Source organism: Macaca fascicularis, chromosome 14 (assembly GCF_037993035.2).
Source record: "Macaca fascicularis isolate 582-1 chromosome 14, T2T-MFA8v1.1".
In the NCBI taxonomy this organism is placed as follows: Eukaryota; Metazoa; Chordata; class Mammalia; order Primates; family Cercopithecidae; genus Macaca; species Macaca fascicularis.
The window spans coordinates 49,009,503-49,027,656 of record NC_088388.1 but is presented as its reverse complement, the minus strand read 5'-3'; the positions used below and the strand labels follow the sequence as shown (position 1 = coordinate 49,027,656).

At 39.7% G+C, this 18,154-nt stretch overlaps 1 protein-coding gene and 1 pseudogene across 1 annotated transcript; both read left to right on the top strand.

Moving 5' to 3' along the window:
* The first annotated feature begins 508 nt into the window (after nucleotides 1-508).
* C14H11orf58 (chromosome 14 C11orf58 homolog) lies at nucleotides 509-17,953 on the top strand. The gene is made up of 5 exons (XM_005578510.5): nucleotides 509-693; nucleotides 6,667-6,750; nucleotides 10,156-10,216; nucleotides 14,857-14,966; nucleotides 16,928-17,953. Exons 1-5 carry the CDS (start codon nucleotides 631-633, stop codon nucleotides 17,159-17,161), a joined length of 552 nt encoding a protein of 183 aa, XP_005578567.1. The 5' UTR covers nucleotides 509-630; the 3' UTR covers nucleotides 17,162-17,953.
* LOC123568990 (small nucleolar RNA U3) lies at nucleotides 7,192-7,344 on the top strand (annotated as a pseudogene).
* Nucleotides 17,954-18,154: the final 201 nt, after the last annotated feature.

Genomic DNA, 18,154 nt, shown 5'->3' with positions numbered 1-18,154 from the left:
AAATATTCATCAAAACCTTTAGAAAGCAGCATCACCGGCCACCTAGAAATCCCCTACGCGCAATAGAGAACACCGGAGTGGAAATGGTAGAAGCCATTTTTTAAGGTTTTTGTCCTGGGTGGAGAGTATTCGTGAGGATTCAGTCAGCCTGAAATATTACATTTAAACACAGGTGCCTAGTTACGATGATACATTTGCCAGTAGGGCAGCGTCGTGAAAGGCAAAAAGCCCTCTAAGCCACCTCCTGTGGCGACCAAGCTCTCAGTCAACGCTCACCGCCATACTCATCCGCGAGAACGCTCCCTCCACCAGCCAAAGGCGGGGCCTCCGAGGGCACTCCCGCCACACAGCGCGAATTGAGCTTCCGGGCTTCCTGGGAATTGTAGTTTTAGTCACCGACACATCTTTGTTATTCGGGCCAGTATGCGGTGACTCAGAAAACTACAATTCCCAAAGTGCCCCGGGGCGGCGAGGGGCCGCAACGGTGACGACTGTCGCAGAGAAGGCCGGGAGGGGCTCTGCGTTCCGGAGTGGTGCTGCTTGGGCCGGTGGTGGATTGCAGGCTGCTGGTGTTGCGGCTGGGGAGAGCGGCTAGAGGGTTCGGCATTTTTCGTCGGGATCCCTGCAAGGATGAGTGCTGCCAGAGAGTCTCACCCGCATGGGGTGAAGCGTTCGGCCTCCCCAGATGACGATGTAAATAACAATGGCGGAGTGGCAGAGGGTTGAGGCCTACGAAAGGCTGGAGTAGGCCAGGAAGGGTGGTTGGAGGAGGACGCGCCTGAGGTGGCCCGCAGCGGGAGAGCCCAGGGGAGAAACCAGAAGAATGAGTGGGAAATGTCTCCCTTAATCTTTATGAGGGTGAGAAGGTTTGAAGAGGCCCACACGCTGGGAGCCGAAGACCTGCGTAGGAAGGGGGATTGAGGAAGGAAATTCGGAGAGGGTCGAGGAGTGAAAGAGCTTAGTCAAGGGATTTCTTACGTGCGTTTTGGGGGGCCGATGAGGATGGTTTCTCGGGCCTTTGTGCTCACGATAGAGACGGCGAGACTCTCCCTGTTTTGGATTCTAAATGTTCCTGTGACAATGTCGAAATGTTCGTGCACATTTGGACAGATTTTCCTGCCTAGATGATTTTTGCAATGTGCAGTTGATAGTTAACTTTAGCTGCACTAGTAAGGGTAAACCGAGAACAGTATTGAGCCGAAAATTGTGCCACGGGTGTAATTTGGTACTGGCTTTGGTGGTGAGGTCTGAGACGTTGAGACCTAGAAGCCCGTTTTGATGTCGGATATTAATACCTTGTTCTTCTTACCTCGTCTCCCCATCAAATGCCGTTCCCTTCTCCAGCCCCCACCTCATAGGTTTTAATAGCAAACGGTTTATCTCTTAAAGTAACCTATTAAATATTTACTGCAGTGCCGGGTGTTGGGAATTCGGAGAGAAATATGATGCTTATTTTAGGCCTTTTTGTATATTTGCCCTAGCTCGTAGCGCAGTGTCATGGAAACAGTAGGTAACCAGTAAACGTAAAAGTAGGTCCTTCATACAATGGATAAATGTCTTGGCAACGTTGATGGGGAAATTGTTGGAGAGGGAGCGGAGAGGTCATCTTTAAGGATGATGAAGGGATATCTAAGTTTTTTTCGGTTTTGTTTGAAGTAGTGTAAATTTCTGAATACATAGAGCTTTTAATTTTTCTATTTCCGTGCTTTTCATAAAATTTTAAAAGCCTACTGAATACTACTTTGTAGCAAATGAGATGGTGTTAAGACCTGCCCCTCTGAGTGGGAGGTGGGGCGAGGACCGGAATAGTAAGGGTCTTTAAAGGAATCGACTTCAGCTCTGCAGAAAGATTAGCTATCAATAAAGATTTGGAGATGAATGGGCATCTAGAGAAGTTTATTCTTGCTCTCTGTTGTTTCTGCTACTGGCTTTTCGATCTTGTTAATATGGTAATTCAGGTTTTGTCAGGAATTGATTCACGTTTTTGAGTAACCTGGCTCACTTAAAAAGCTGTTAACATTGTTTTCCTCCTGATCTTTAAATATGACTTGATTGCTAGGATGTCAGACACCTGTTTGGAAGTATCTTTTAGCGTGACAGAAATCTCCAGGTGATACGAAATTTCACAAAGTTAAAGGGATTAAGTCATTAAGTTTACAGCTTTGGAAGAGATTAGACGACCTTTAAGACCTTTCCCAATCATGTAAGCGTATCTTTAAGTACCTGGGTTTTGTTTTTGTTTTGAGACTGGTGAGACACGGTCTCTCTCTGTTGCCCAGGGTGGAGTGCAGTGGCACAATCAGTGCTCCCAGCAGCCTCCACCTTCCTGGCTCAAGTGATCCTCCTGATTCAACCCCCTCTCCCCACATCACCACCACAGTAGCTGGGACTACAGGTGTGCGCCACTACACCCAACTAATTTTTTGTATTTTTAGTAGAGACCAGGTTTTGCCGCGTTGCCGAGGCTGGTCTCCAACTACTAGACTCGAGCAATCTGCCCACCTTGGCCTCCCAAAGTGCTGGGATTACAGGTGTGAGCCACCTCGCCCAACCAGTACTTTAAAAAAAAAATTTTTTTAACCATAGGTAATACATTCATTAAAAGACCTCCAAGCTGTTGTAGGAAAAAAAAACTAGCAGGCCGGGTGCAGTGGCTCACACCTGTAATGCCAGCAGTTTGGGAGGCCGAGGTGGGCAGATCACAAGGTCAGGAGATCAAGACCATCTGGCTAACACAGTAAAACCCCGTCTCTATTTAAAAAATTAGCCGGGCATGGTAGTGGGCGCCTGTAGCCCCAGCTACTAGGGAGGCTGAGGCAGGAGAATGATGTGAACCTGGGAGGCGGGGCTTGCAGTGAGCCGAGATCGGGCCACTGCACTCCGTCCTGGGCGATAGAGCAAGATTCTGTCTCAAAAAAAAAAAAAAAAATCTAGCTGTAACATATAGTTGGGAAACAGTTTCTAATGAGCATCCACGGTATGTAAGAGATCACTGAAGTTTTCTTATGCCCATTGACCTCACATCTAATTGGGGTAACAAAACATTTTTTTAATATTAAAAGTAGATAATCACAGAATACAACTCTAGCAAAATGCTAACAATGTAGGAGTAAATTCTAAGTCACCAGGGTGTGTATTCAGAAGGTAAATTGATTGCAGTTCTGTAGGAAAGGGTATTAAGGATGAAGACAACTTAAAAGTAGTTTCAATGGCTTGGAGTGGAGAAATGAAAGCGATCTTATAGGAAGTGGGAAGAGTGGGGAGTAACTGCTAAGGAACCTCTCTTAAAATGTATAGTGCACCCACGTGCTTTTCAGAAAGCAGCATTTGGACAAGGTACTCACTGTTGCACTTTAAGGCAAGGGTCTCCAACCCCTGGGCCACAGAACCAGGCTGCACAGCAGGATGTGAGCTGTGGGCCAGCCAGCAAAGTTTCATCTGTATTTACAGCCACTCCCCATGGCTTGCATTACCACCTGAGCTCTGCCTCCTGTTGGCATTTGATTCTCATAGGAGCGTGAACCCTGGTGTGAACTGCACATGCGAGTGATCTAGGTTGCACAGTCCTTATGAGAATCTAATGCCAAATGATCTGTCATTGTCTCCCATTACCCCCAGATGGGACTGTCTAGTTTTAGGAAACAAGCTCAAAGCTTCCACTGAGTCTACATTATGGTGAGTTGTATAATTATTTCATTATAGATTACAATGTAGTAATAATAGAAATAAAGTGCCCAATAAATGTAATGCACTTGAATCATCCTGAAATTATCACATCCTCCCTCTCAGTGGAAAAATTGTCTTCCATGAAACCGGTTCCTGATGCCAGTCCAGTCCCGGAGTGCTGCTTTGAAAAGAACTGGCAGGACTTAATGTTATTTCCTTAAAACATTGGGATTAGAAGTTGTAGATGACAGGATTATTTATATAAACACTGAAGATGTTTTACTCTTTTATTAGAAGCAGAATCAAGAAAGTTGGTTTTTACACAATTTTTTTAACTTAATGCTGTACATTTGTATAACTGAGTTCATAGACCACTTTCATCTGTCTCATTTGATCATGGACAGTATGATGTGGAAAAAACACAGGATGGTCAGAGGATCAAAGCAAGTCACTTAGCCTCTCTGTGCCTCAGTGTCTTAAGACAGTCTTTTAAAAAGGCATCTCTTTATAGATGAGTTAAAATTAAGTTAAATGTCAGATCCTGGCTTATAGAGCCAGTGATTTAGTGAGAGTCAGAACTGAAGCTTCACCATTACTTTAACTATATTGAGCCAGAAATAGTTAAGAACTAAATGGCCTATAAAAATATATGAGGGGGTCACGTGGAAAGAAGTAGAGATTTGGAACTTAGGGAACCAAAATTATGAGAGCATATAAGCCCTTCCACTAATGAGAATTTAGAAGCGCAAATGGGTCCAGGTTGGTACAAATGCTTTAACTCTCATATGCTCAGGGGAAATAGTGTTTTTTTTAATATTTTAGTCTTTTACAAATAATTTTTAGAAATAAGAATAAAGGGAGATAGTGCAAAACAACTTTATTAGGAATTTTAATGTGAATTTAACAATAGCAAACCGAAATTTATATTCTGTGTTTTCCTGATTTTGATGTACATATAGTCATCCTTCAGTATGCTAAATGTGGGGGATTGGTTCCAGGACCCACCCACCTCCTTGGCAAATCTTGCATACTCAAGTCCCGCAGCCAGGCCTGTGGAACTTGAGAATAGGAAAAATCAGCCTTCCATATACTTGGGATGGATCTGCATTTGGTTGAAAAAAATCCACTTATAAGGGACCCTTGAAGTTCAAACCCGTCTCGCATTTGCATCATCAAAATACAATACTTGAAGAATTTTTGAAACCTTCTATTGCTTACAATTTTGTGTTGAAGAAGGATTTGTCATCCTTGCTCCATAATTGCAAAACATTTTTATTTTTAGATTATAAACTTAATTAGAATGATAAATTCAGTGAATATTTTTATTTCATTTTCCTTCCAGTCAGCTTGTATACACATCTGCCTTCACCCTTTGTCCATTTGCAACCAAGTCAAGTAAATTTTGATGCATAAACATTGTAAAAGATGAAATAAAACAGTCACACCTCCTTTTAGAAAATAGAATGATCCTGGTTCTTACTGTAAAATACTGTCCTTCCTGCTGATGGCTCTCCCAGTGAGAGTACATTTCTTGTTTGTCTTTTTTTTCTTTTTCTTGTCGATTCTTGGGTGGGAGAAAAGCCTTCTAGTATTTCCTCATCCAAAAACTCATAGTCTGAGATTTTTGCAGTTAATTTTATCATCATTAGTCTGGAATATGACTGCCTGTCATTTTGCATTCACCTTCTTCATCTAATAATAGTTAATGCCTTCTGTCCGTTTTTTCTCCTTGCCATTATGAATGGAAAATGAAAAATTGTGAATTCCCATCTGTGTTCAATGAAAGCTAAAAGTAGACAACAGGTATGATGTCTTGAAAGATGATGAAATACTTTGGACAATACAGTGAGAAAACTATCTTAAAAATTATTTTAGTTATTTTTAGCACAGTTGGGAATAATGAATTATAAATAATGAACTGTTAAAAAACAACAGTTTTCACATTTGTTTCAAAATGTAGGGAAAAATATGCTCACTAGGATTCCATCGTATTTCTTAGATTTATAAGAGTTCAGTGGACTCATTTGATAATTGCAATAGAATGAGTTTTAGTCTATTCTTTTAAAAAATAAGTTTTCTCTTTGTTCTTTGGAAGACTTTTAAGAAAGAATAAAAGTAATGACATCTCAATCCTAACAAATAATTAGAACTGCTCTAAAAGGAAACTGAAAAGTTAAAATTTTCTCTCTTAAGTTAAAAGTTAGCTCACTGATAAAGCCAGAATTTTTAACTTCAACTAACAACTGTGGCTGCCGTCTAAGTTCAGAGTACTAGGTGCTCTAGGACCCTGCAAGGCAGTGGGTCTCAAAGTGTGGTCCCCAGATAAATAGCATCAGCAATCACTTAAGAATTTGTTGAGGCCGGGCGCTGTGGCTCAAGCCTGTAATCCCAGCACTTTGGGAGGCCGAGACGGGCGGATCACGAGGTCAGGAGATCGAGACCATCCTGGCTAACACGGTGAAACCCCATCTCTACTAAAAAAATACAAAAAACTAGCCGGGCGAGGTGGCGGGCGCCTGTAGTCCCAGCTACTCGGGAGGCTGAGGCAGGAGAATGGCGTGAACCTGGGAGGCGGAGCTTGCAGTGAGCTGAGATCCGGCCACTGCACTCCAGCCCAGGCGACAGAGCCAGACTCCGTCTCAAAAAAAAAAAAAGAATTTGTTGAAATTCAAATCCTAGAGCTCCACCCCAGACTTGCTGAATCTCTGGGGCTGTAGCCCTGCAGTCTGTTTTAACAAGCCCTCTAGGACTCTGATACAGGCAAACTTGAGACTCAGCTCTGGCTGCAGAAGAACTAAAGGATTCTGCTGTGAGGTAATAGAAAAGGAGTAAATTTGAATGTGATGAATATGCTGAACTTCCTAAACAAGAAAAACGAACCCTGTTTATATTTACAACTGACAGGGGAAAAAAAACTTAGGAGTTACAGGTAGACTTTAGATTTTGTAACACTTATTTTTATGCAAAAAAAAAAAAAAAAATAACCAATTTCTTTTCCAGCTGGGATCTAGCAATTGGGAGGCAGCAGACTTGGGTAATGAAGAGAGAAAACAAAAGTTCTTGAGACTTATGGGTGCAGGAAAGGTAAGCATCAGATGGTATGCATTTTTACCTTTTCTGTGAAACTACTGCCATTTTTGTGTATGCTAAGTAAGAAGGACTGAATATACGTGGATTCCATTTTCCTGTTCTGTGTGATTTATTTTGGCTTTGGGAAATACGTCTGGTCTAACCAAGCACATAAAATTTATATTATTTTTGAGCCACATCTAGGATTCTCTGTCCGTAAAGTTTGAAGACTGCACAGAGAAAAATTTGGCTCAAGGAGGCTGTATAGGAGAAAAGACATGTCAAAGTTTATGATTTGCCATGTGTTGGCCCAGTGGTTTGATAGAAGATATTTCTTCTGGGTTGGTTATCTTGTGGGAACCTCTGGCCAAAGTGAAAAGCCTGTCATATTTTGTAGCTCCCGCCAGCCTTTGAAGTAGTAACTACAGGAATATCCTTTATCAAAAACCTAATTTTAAGACTACACTTTCAGAGATTATTTCTATAGTTTGTTACTAGATAGAGAAGTTTCTCTGAATGTGTAGAACACCAGGGACCAAGCCGGGGGGGGGGGGGGAACCCTTAATTTTAAAAGTGTTCAAGGTACTTTGAAATGCCTGTCAGTTTGGTTAACGTTAATAGAAGGTACAGTTGACCCTTGAGCAATGTGGGGGTTAGGGGTGCTGGTTCTGCAGGCAATCAAAAGTTTGCATATAACTTTCAACTTCCCAAAAACTTAACTACTAATAGCCTACTGTTGACTGGAAGTCTTACTGGATAACATAATTACCAGTTAACACATATTTTGGGTGTTATTATATCCTGTATTCTTATAATAAAGAAAAGGAAATGTTATCAAGAAAATTATAAGGAAGAGAAAATAATTGACTCTTCATTAATTGGAAGTAGATCATCATAAAGGTCTTCATCCTCATAGTCTTCATGTTGAGTGGGCTGAAAAGGAGAGATTGTGTTACTGTCTGGGAGTGGCACAGGCAGAAGTAAATTCAAGTGTAAGTGGATCCACACAGGTTAATCCTGTGTTCAGGGGTCAACTGTATAAAACAAGTGCCAGGAAAATATCTCTTGTAAAAACCTTTCTTTATCCTAGCAGTTTATACAGGGATCTCTAGATACTTATTTTTTTAAGCAAGTAAATTTATTTTCCTAACATTGTCCCAATAGTCTTCCTAAAAACTAAATTGAAAAAGAAATAGGAAAGCTTTTTTTCTCTTTTTTTAAGCTCCTTAAAATGAAATTCTGCTCTTTGTTTTGTTATACACATGGGAATACATTCATTCATTTTCCCAACAATTATAGACTACCTACTACTGTGCTGGATCCTGGGTGGTCACATAGATCAATAATATATGTTTGGAGCTAGTATGTAATGGAGGAAACCAGATAATAACAATACGGAATTGTAATTGCTGTGAGAAAGCCATGCACATAGTGCTGTGGAATCACAGAGGGCAGCTAACTCTGGTTTAGCAGTGCAAGAAAGCTTCCCCAAAATAGAATTGATCTGAATCTCAAAGGATGAGAAGGAGTTAGCCAGACTACAACAGTGGGTTTGGGGATAGGAAGAGGTCATGTAAAACACTGAGACCTATTTAAATAAAGCATTTGTATAATATCTCATTACTCCAGATTTCCCAATTTGTAATTTGTCATAGAAAATAGTCTGCAGTTTCTCTCGTTTCATGCAAATATACTAAGTCCTCACTTAACATCTCTTATGTTTCTTGGAAACTAACTTTTAGCAAACTGACAATAAAGTTGTTTCACTGTAACACTGATAAGGAGGAAAATTGTTTTCATTATAGGTTGTTTCAACTAAAGTCAGTTAAAGTTGAAGTTTCTAAGAACCTATCATTGAAAATTAAGTGAGGACTTAAAAGATTTGTTAAGCATATGTAAGGTAAGTGTTAGTTTAGGGGCCATATTCAACTTAGTAGAATGAAAATTATTCAAGTACTTAGGAAGAACATCCTAATATAAAATATATGGAAGTTGACTAATAAATAGGTTGTTGAGTATAGATTAAATTCTTTTTTTTTTTTTTTTTTTGAGACAGTCTCACTGCAACCTCTGCTTCCCGAGTTCAAGCAATTCTCTGCCTCAGGCTCCCGAGTAGCTGGGATTACAGGTGCCTGCCACCATGCCCGGTTAATTTTTGTATTTTTAGTAGAGACAGGGTTTCACCATTTGAACTCCTGACCTTGTGATACACCCTCCTCGGCCTCCCAAAGTGCTGGGATTACAGGCATGAGCCACTGCGCCTGGCCCATAAATTCTTTGTGACGCCAAGATTGTAGCTTTGATCTTCATATGGGCTGTTTAGATTTATTCCATTTTGTGGCCACAAAGTATATTTGTAATCCTAGCCAGCTATCATGAATATGTTATTGGTCACAGGAAGAACCAGCTAAGAGCATATGAATAGATCAGTGCAATACCGTCATCATCCTGGAATAACTTGATGCTGTTATATTAAAATCTTGTTAATGGCTGTCGGTTTTGCAACCTAAACAAGTAACACACTGAATTATTGATTTGCTTATGTGTTAATGGCACATAAAGCAATGAGCATTAACGCTTGAACTTTTCCAATAATATCATTTTTGTGTATGGAGACTGTACCTGCCATTTTTTCACAATAGGAAGGTTTGTTACTATATCTTCACAGATGATTGGTTAAGATTGCTTTCCAAAGTTACATTTATTCTCACCTTCACACGGTGTTTTAATGAGCACTTATGAAACTAAATATGAACCATAAAGAGTGGATAGAACTGATTAAATTGAGAGTAATTATGCAGTTTAATCAGTTGGTAATATTGAATCAGATGTATTTTTATGTTTAGAGTACAGGATTGTTTTAAATTGTTCTTTTTGACAAGTTGAGATTAGTAGTTTATTGTCAAATAGTAAAGAGATAGCTAATGATTGTGATATACTGTAATAAGATCTATCACTTTATATGATACATTATAAGTTTTAATTATTTCATTTTTGTCTGGCTAAATCTCATTTGCTTTCTCTCCATGAGATATACTTGAGGCAGCAGAACAGGTGGGAAGTTAAAGCAAGTCATTTAACTGGCCTTTAGGAAAGAAAATGTTTAGATTGACTCAATTTTCTAGTTATCTATTCATCTTATTTAAAATTCCAACCTGCTCTACTCCTTACTCAGGTCTGTTTTGTTTTAATCACACTTAGTACCTTCTAACATAGTATAAATAGCGATTATGTTTGCCTGTCTCCCTTCTCCATTCCTACCCTTGCTAGAATGTAAGGTCCTTAAAGGCAGAGATTCTAATTTAATCTTTTGTCTTCACTGTGTCCCAGAAGCCTAGAATAGTTTTCAGCACATAGTAGATACCCAGTAAGGTCAAATTAGTGGTCTCAAATGCTAATACATTTTCAACCTTCTTATAGAAAGAACATACTGGTCGTCTTGTTATAGGAGATCACAAATCAACATCTCACTTCCGAACAGGTAAAAAAGTAAAATGTAATTAAAACAAAAGTGCTAAATTCAGAATATGAAGTGTGTGTTCATGTTTCAGGATATTCTACTTTGGCATGTAATTGTGTAAATTATTAAAATGTTAGAATTGGGGTGCAGTGGCTTATGCCTGTAATCCCAGTTATTTGGGAGGTTAAAGTGGGAGGATCACTTAAGCCCAGGAGTTTGAAGCTGCAATGAAGCCATGATCGCACCACTGCATTCCAGCCTGGGCTACAGAGCAAGACCTCATCTCTTAAAATTCCAAAAAAAAAAAGAGAGAAAAAAATGCTTGGCACCGTGGCTTATGCCTGTAATCCTAGCATGTTGGGAGGCTGCGGTGGGCCGATCACTTGAGGCAAATCACCAGCCTAGTCAACATGGCAAAACCCTGTCTCTACTAAAAAATACAAAAATTAGCCAAGTGTGGTGGCTCACACCTGTAATCCCAGCTGCTTGGGAGGCTGAGGCACGATAATTGCCTGAACCTGAGAGGCAGTGGTTGCAGTGAGCCAAGATCACACTATTGCAGTCCAGCCTGAGTGACAGAGTGCAACTCTGTCTCAAAAAAAAAAAATTAGAAGTACATAATAGGTAAACATGTTACATATATAAAGTATCAGTTTTCATGTACTTTGATTTTTAAAAGATGAGAGTATATGTCATTATGATATTCTAACCAAGAAACTAACCTTTTTCTGTCTCCATTTTTACTGATTCAGAACATATATTTTAATTGTAGTGAGGTTTTATGCCTCATCTTGTTAACTCTGGTATGTACAGAATTTTTGTTCTTTGTATATTAGCATATAGTGTCATAGTTGGCATATTCTAGTTTTGTGTATTCACTAAGTTTTATTTTAAAATCTTTGAAGAATATAAACTAGTTGCAGAGCCTGAAGAAATAAGCTTTAAAAATAATTTTAGGGAAGAACATTTTTAAATAAAAACTGAAAATAAATTTGGGTATTTGGTGTGCTGAAAAGTGAAATTTTTGCCTATTTAAAACTGACCCTAATCTTGGACATTATTAATAAAAGGCACATATTAAATAAAAGACACAGTGACCTAGATTATGTTCAACAAAACTTTAAGTTATTTAAATTATGCTAACATAGCATACGTAGCACATTTTAGAAATTCATTGATCTTTTATTTTTCTAGTGTTAATTACTTCAAATTGATTTGTATTGCTACATAAGGCAAAAAAACAATTCCTGTACTTTGCAGAATGGAAAAATATTTCAACTGCCACATTTACCCCTTTAAATCTGAGAGCTTTCAAGCAGAGCTCCCAACCCCCAGTACCCATCCCTCGCCTGTTAGGAACTGGACCACACAGCAGGAGGTGAGCAGCAGGCAAGCCAGAGAAGCTTTATCTGTATTTACAGCTGCTCCCAATGGCTTGTATGGCCACCTGAAATCCGCCTCCTATCAGATCACTGGCAGCATTGAATTATCATAGGATCTTGAACCCTATTGTGAACTGTGCAAGCCAGGGATCTAGGTTGTGCCTCCTTATGAGTATCTAATACCTCATGATCTGAAGTGGAACTGAGGTGGTGATGGGGAGTGACTGCAAAAACAGATTAACATTAGCAGAGAGGCTTGACTGCACAGAGACCTTAATAAATCAACTGCTTGCAAACTCATATCAAAACCGTATCAGTGAGTGGCAAGTGACAAGCTGCATCTAGTGGCAGGCTCTAAGTCAGAATCTGACATTTATTTAGTCTGCATGTGGCCTGCCCATTGTTTTATTTACCACTTCCCTCCGTGCCTCTTTCCTGCACTGTGCATTTGTCTCAGTCACAGTTTTGGTAAGCCCACAAGCTAACCCTAGCCAAAATGAGTAAAAAAACAAACGTCCTTGGAGAGCTTCTTTGAAAAGGAAGAAAGACCCAATGGTGAGGCACCAGAAGACTAATACTGCCAACAAAGAGAAAGCTGCATTTAAAACAAAATACCAAGAGTCCTACTTAAATTACAGGTTCATTGCAACAGCTGATTCACATTCTCCAAACCTGCTTTGTCTAATATATGATGACCAGCTATCCAGAAAAGCCATGAAACCTTTAAAAGTGCTTCACTACATGGAGACCGAGCACCATGCATTAAAAGACAAGCCTTTGGCATTTTTCAAAAGAAAAAATCGTGAACGCAAAGAACAGAAGTAATTATTGAAGGCCACCACTTCATCAAATGTGTCTGCAGTGAGAGCATCATTCTTAGTGGCTAATCACATGGCTAAAGCTAAGAAGCCCTTTACTACTGGTGAAGAGTTGATCCTGCCTGCTGCTAAGGATGTCTGTTGTGAACTCTTAGGAGAGGCTGCAGTTCAAAAGGTGGCACGTGTTCCTCTTCTGGCTAGCACCATAACTAGATGAATTCATGAAATAGAGGATATTGAGGCACAATTGTTAGAGAGGATTAATGAGTCACTGTGGTACGCAATCCAGGTTAATGAGTCTACCAGTGTTGACAACAAAGCAACAATGCTTGTTTTTGTGTGATACATTTTTCAGGAGGATGTGCATGAGGATATGTTATGTGCACTTTTGCTTTCAACCAGCACCACAGCTGCAGAACTATTCAAGTCTTATAAATAATTACATATCAGGAAAACTGAATTTGGCATTTTGTATCGATATATGCAGGGATGGAGCAGCTGCCATGACTGGACAGCTTTCTGGTTTCACTACTCAGGTCAAAGAGCTTGCTTCTGAATGTGAGTCTGTGTACTGTGTCATCCACAGAGATGCTGACTAGTTGAAAAACATCACCTGAACTTAACATTTTGCAGGATGTGATTAAAATTTTCAACCACATTAAAGTACATGCCCTTAATTCACATCTGTTCATGTAGCTCTGTGAGAAGATGGACACAGAGCACATATGTCATCTCTTATACACACAACAGAGATGGCTTCCTAAAGTTAGATCACTGGCCAGAGTTTTTCAGTTATAATAGCCACTCCAGAGATTTTTTTTTTTTTTAAGAAAATGTCATCACTGGCAGCACATTTCATTGACACAGAATGGGTCGTAAAACCTGCTTACTTGGCCAGGCGTGGTGGGTCGTGCCTGTAATTACAGCACTTTTGGGAGGCCAAAGCAGGCAGATCACTTGAGGCCAGGAGTTTGAGACCAGCCTGGCCAACAGGGAGAAACCCCGTCTTTACTAAAAAATACAAAAATTACCTAGGCGTGGTGGCACACCCCTATAATCCCAGCTACTTGGGAGGCTGAGGCACGAGAATCACTTCAGCCTGAAAGCCAGAGGTTGCAATGAGCCGAGATCGAGATCATGCCGCTGCACTCCAGCCTGGGCAAGAGAGTGAGACTCTGTCTCAAAAAAAAAAAAAAAAACCTTGCTTACTTGTGTAACATATTCAATCTGTCACCTCAGGGGAGAACAAAACTGTGTTCAAGTTGGCAGATAAAGTGACTGCATTCAAAGCCAAACTGGTATTATGGGGGCCACAAGTGAACACTGGGATTTTTTGACATGTTTCAAACATTAGCAGAGATTTTAAAAGAGACTGAGCCAGGACCTTTTTTCTCCCACCTGGCACATGATCACCTATCTCAGCTTTCAAAGAGTTTGAGGTATTATTTTCCAACCACGAAAGAGCCCCAAACTGGGAAGGAATGGATTCACAACCCATTTGTGAATAAGGTGAATCGACTTTGTTCATGCTAGAAGAGGATCAGCTGCTTAAGATCACAAATGACGGTGCCCTTAAAAGTATGTTTGAGACAACTTCATTCTGGATTAAAGACAAAGTGGAATACTCTGAGATTGCCACGAAAGCACTGGAAAGCCTGCTTCTATTTCCAACCTCCTGTCTTTGTGAAACAGGGTTTTCTGTAGTGACAGCAGCCAAACAAGATTACAGCTAGTAGACTGGACATAAGCAACACACTTAGGGTGTCACTGTCTCCCATCACCCCCAGATGGGACCATCTAGTTGTAGGGAAAACAAACTCAGGGCTCCCACTGCTTCTGCATTACGGTGAGTTGTACAATTATTTCATTATATATTATGATGTGATAATAAAGTATACAATAAATGTAATACACTTGAATCATCTTGAAATCACCACCACCCCCACTCCCCATCCATGGAAAAATTGTTTTCAACAAAACTGGTCCCTGGTGCCAAAAAGGTTGGCAACTGCTGCTTTAAAGTTTTAAGTTGTTCTGATAAACTTGATATGCAAAGGAAGGCATAAAGGAGAGTCAGTACATGACCATTTTATTTAGCCATTTGCTGAACAGAAGTGCCTAGCTTTTTTCAGTGTTTTTGTTCAAAGATAGATAATTCTGTTTGTTAGAGAGTTTTTATTAGGTGACTAGGAAAAAAACTTTCAGGAGAACATCTACTTACTATAAGTAAGCTAAAACATTTAATACCCAAAGTGTTTAGTAATAAATACTTATGCTATCTCAACATCAGTCATTTTATTGTCTATTAGGTAACCACCTATGGCATAAATTCTCAAAATTCATAGTAAAATTAGTCACAATTTAGATAAATCAGCCCTGAGTATAATGGCATCTGTATTATGGGTTTTTGTGTAAATTATTAATTTGACTGAAACATAACTACAGTATCCTGGACATGCAGGGGAAGAAGACAAGAAAATTAATGAAGAACTGGAGTCTCAATATCAGCAAAGTATGGACAGTAAATTGTCAGGAAGATACCGGCGACATTGTGGACTTGGCTTCAGTGAGGTAGTAATTAACTTATTTTCATTGGGAAGATAATTAGTTTTCAATTTGGTACCACTTATTGCTGTTAGATTACCCTAGCAATCAAGAATCCCATGTAGAAAGCTCTCTGTATGTAATTATCTTAAAAATAATTGTATATGCCCTACTGGTCTCTGTAGGTAATCAGAAGAGATGTTTCCAAAGATTTTGTGTGGTGTTTTGTTTTTTGTTTTTTTTTTTTTTTTTAGATGGAGTCTCCTTCTCTCACGAGGCTGGAGTGCAGTGGTGTGATGTCTTCCACCTCCCGGGTTCAAGTGATTCTCCTGCCTCAGCCTCCTGAGTAGCTGGGATTACAGGCACCTGCCATCATGCCCAGCCAATTTTTGTATTTTTTTTATTTTTGTAGAGATGGGGTTTCACCATGTAACCAGGTTGGCCTCAAACTCCTGACCTCAGGTGATCCCACCCACCTTGGCCTCCCAAAGTGCTGGCATTACAGGCGTGAGCCACCACACCTGGCCGTTTGTTTTTGTTTTGTTTTGAGACAGAGTCTCACTCTGTTACCCCTAGGCTGGAGTGCAGTGGCACAATCTCAGCTCACTGCAACCTCCACCTCCTGGGTTCAGGCAATTCTCCTGCCTCAGCTTCCTGAGTAGATGAATTACAGGCACATGATGCCACACGCAGCTAATTTTTTGTATTTTAGTAGAGATAGGGTTTCACCATGTTGCCCAGGCTGGCCTTGAACTCCTGAGCTCAGGCAATCTGCCCACCTCAGTCTCCCAAAGTGCTAGGATTACAGGCTTGAGCCACCGTGCCCAGCCTCACCTGGCCTGTTTCTAAGGATTTTAAAGTGTGTTTTCTAAAAATGAAAATGCTGTTTAAACATCAGAGCACCTTTCCCCCTTTTTTGAGACAGGTTCTCACTCTGTCACCCAGGCTGGAGTACAGTGGCACAGTCTCACTGCCACCTTAGCCTCCCAAGGACCTGGGATATAGGCCTGCACCACCACGCCTAGCTAATTTTTGTATTTTTTGTAAAGATGGACTTTTGCTATGTTGCCCAGGCTGGTCTCAAACTCCTGGGTTCAAGCGATCTTTCCGCCTCCCAAAGTGCTGGAACTACAGGCGTGAACCACCACGCCTGGCCAGGGCACATTTTTAATAGGCATGAACGACATGCTCACAAGTTAAGTAAAATATTTCATGTAAGTTTAAAATAATGGTTTAAGAGAGCTTTTTTTTTTCAGTTGTTTCCTAAGTGATCTCTTTTTATATTACGAATTTATGTGTGACTACTGTTTACTCCAAAGTAATACAATGTGCAAAACAATTATAACTGATTTCCACATAAAGGTCAGTGGTTAACATGCCTTATCAATTTAAAAAATTGTTTCTTTCGGGAAAATATAATACCGTGGTTTTCAAACTAGGAGAGGGGAGATAGGTGTGTGGTCTTCAGAGCACCTCCCCTCTTGTTTTCTTTTGTCTTTTAAGAAACGGAGTCTTGCTCTGTCACACAGGCTGGAATGCGGTGGCATGATCATAGCTCACTACAGCCTTGAACTCCTAGGCTCAAGCAATCCTCACACCTTAGCCTCCGGAGTAGCTAGAACTACAGGCATGCACCACCATGCCTGGCTAATTTTTCTTTGTTGTTTTTTTTTTTAGTTTCTTTTTTGTTGTTGTTGTTGTTTTTAAGAGACAGGGTCTCAATATGTTGCCCAGGCTGGTCTCAAATTTGTGGCTTCAAGCAATCCCCCTGCCTCTCAGCCTCTTGAGTAGCTGGAATCTCAGTCACAGGTATGAGCCACTGGGCCTAGCCAGACAGAGCTCTTTCTTAAAATTCCACTCAAGTCTTAAAACTGTTGTTCAATGGCTACAAAGTAAGTGTTTCTAAGACTGACAGAACTTACGGTCTTTCTCAGATTCTGTATGGGCTAATGTTTATTTTTAAAAGAGCCTGTTGATTGATGTTTTAGGTAGAAGATCATGATGGAGAAGGTGATGTAGCTGGAGATGATGATGATGACGATGATGATTCACCTGATCCTGAAAGTCCAGATGATTCTGAAAGTGATTCAGAGTCAGAGAAAGAAGAATCTGCTGAAGAACTCCAAGCTCCTGAGCACCCTGATGAAGTGGAGGATCCCAAAAACAAAAAAGATGCAAAAAGCAATTATAAAATGATGTTTGTTAAATCCAGTGGTTCATAACTCCCAAACGCTTAGTCTTTGTATTAAAAGTAAGCCTTATTGTTATAATGCACAGTGGAGGACTGCTTATAGAGCACAGACCTTTGTATTATAATTTTTAAAAAGGCCCTTTTAAATAATTACAAGGAGTGTTTGCTTTCAAATGCCATGGGTTACACTTTTATGGGCATGACTATAACCAATTTTGTAAAGAGTAAGAGTTGTATAAAATAAGAAATAAATACAGTACTCAACTTACTTTCATATTAGCATCATCAGCCCTCTAATTCACCGTATGGGGGAAACGCTTTTTGTTTGTGATAGCTATTTTATCATTTCCTTCATATTTTTCTCTTATAAAAATGTATTTGATACTGTGATACGTTCATGAAAAGTATTCTTTAATTATTCTTTGTTATAGTAGAGCTGTTCATCATGGAAATTTCTGCTGCCAGTCACAATCTAAATTAATTTTGGCAAAAGATTGGGTACTTAGTTTCCTGTTACTGAGTTAGCTCTACTCTTTTGGACCAAAGCAACATGAGAGTAAGTACTTTTCACACTTGTTAAGATGGGAGTTATAACTGTCATACATTTGGAATATTATGATCCCAAGTAGTCTTTTTATAATTTGGATTATATCGTATGTTAGATTTTTGATAAGATTTGGCCAATTTTTACAGAAGAAATGATTTCTCTGATCATTTAGTTCTATCTATTTAGAAATATGTAAAACTGGATTTTTTTTTTTTTAAGTAACGTGACCAAAGTTAATTTTGTCCCAAAGGTCTAAATAAAGAGCAGTTTCCCATATTTGGCTGTGATACCTTTATCCTCATTATCTACAAATGAGGAGCAGGCTTACTGATAAGCTGAAACAAGAAATTCTCTTCATTTTATCCCAGTGCTATTTTATTGATTAATTACTAAAAAGTATTACTTTCTAATTTTATTGCTGTTTCTGTTGGTGTAAGATTAGAATCATCTGACTGCTATTAGGTGGTTGATTTGTAC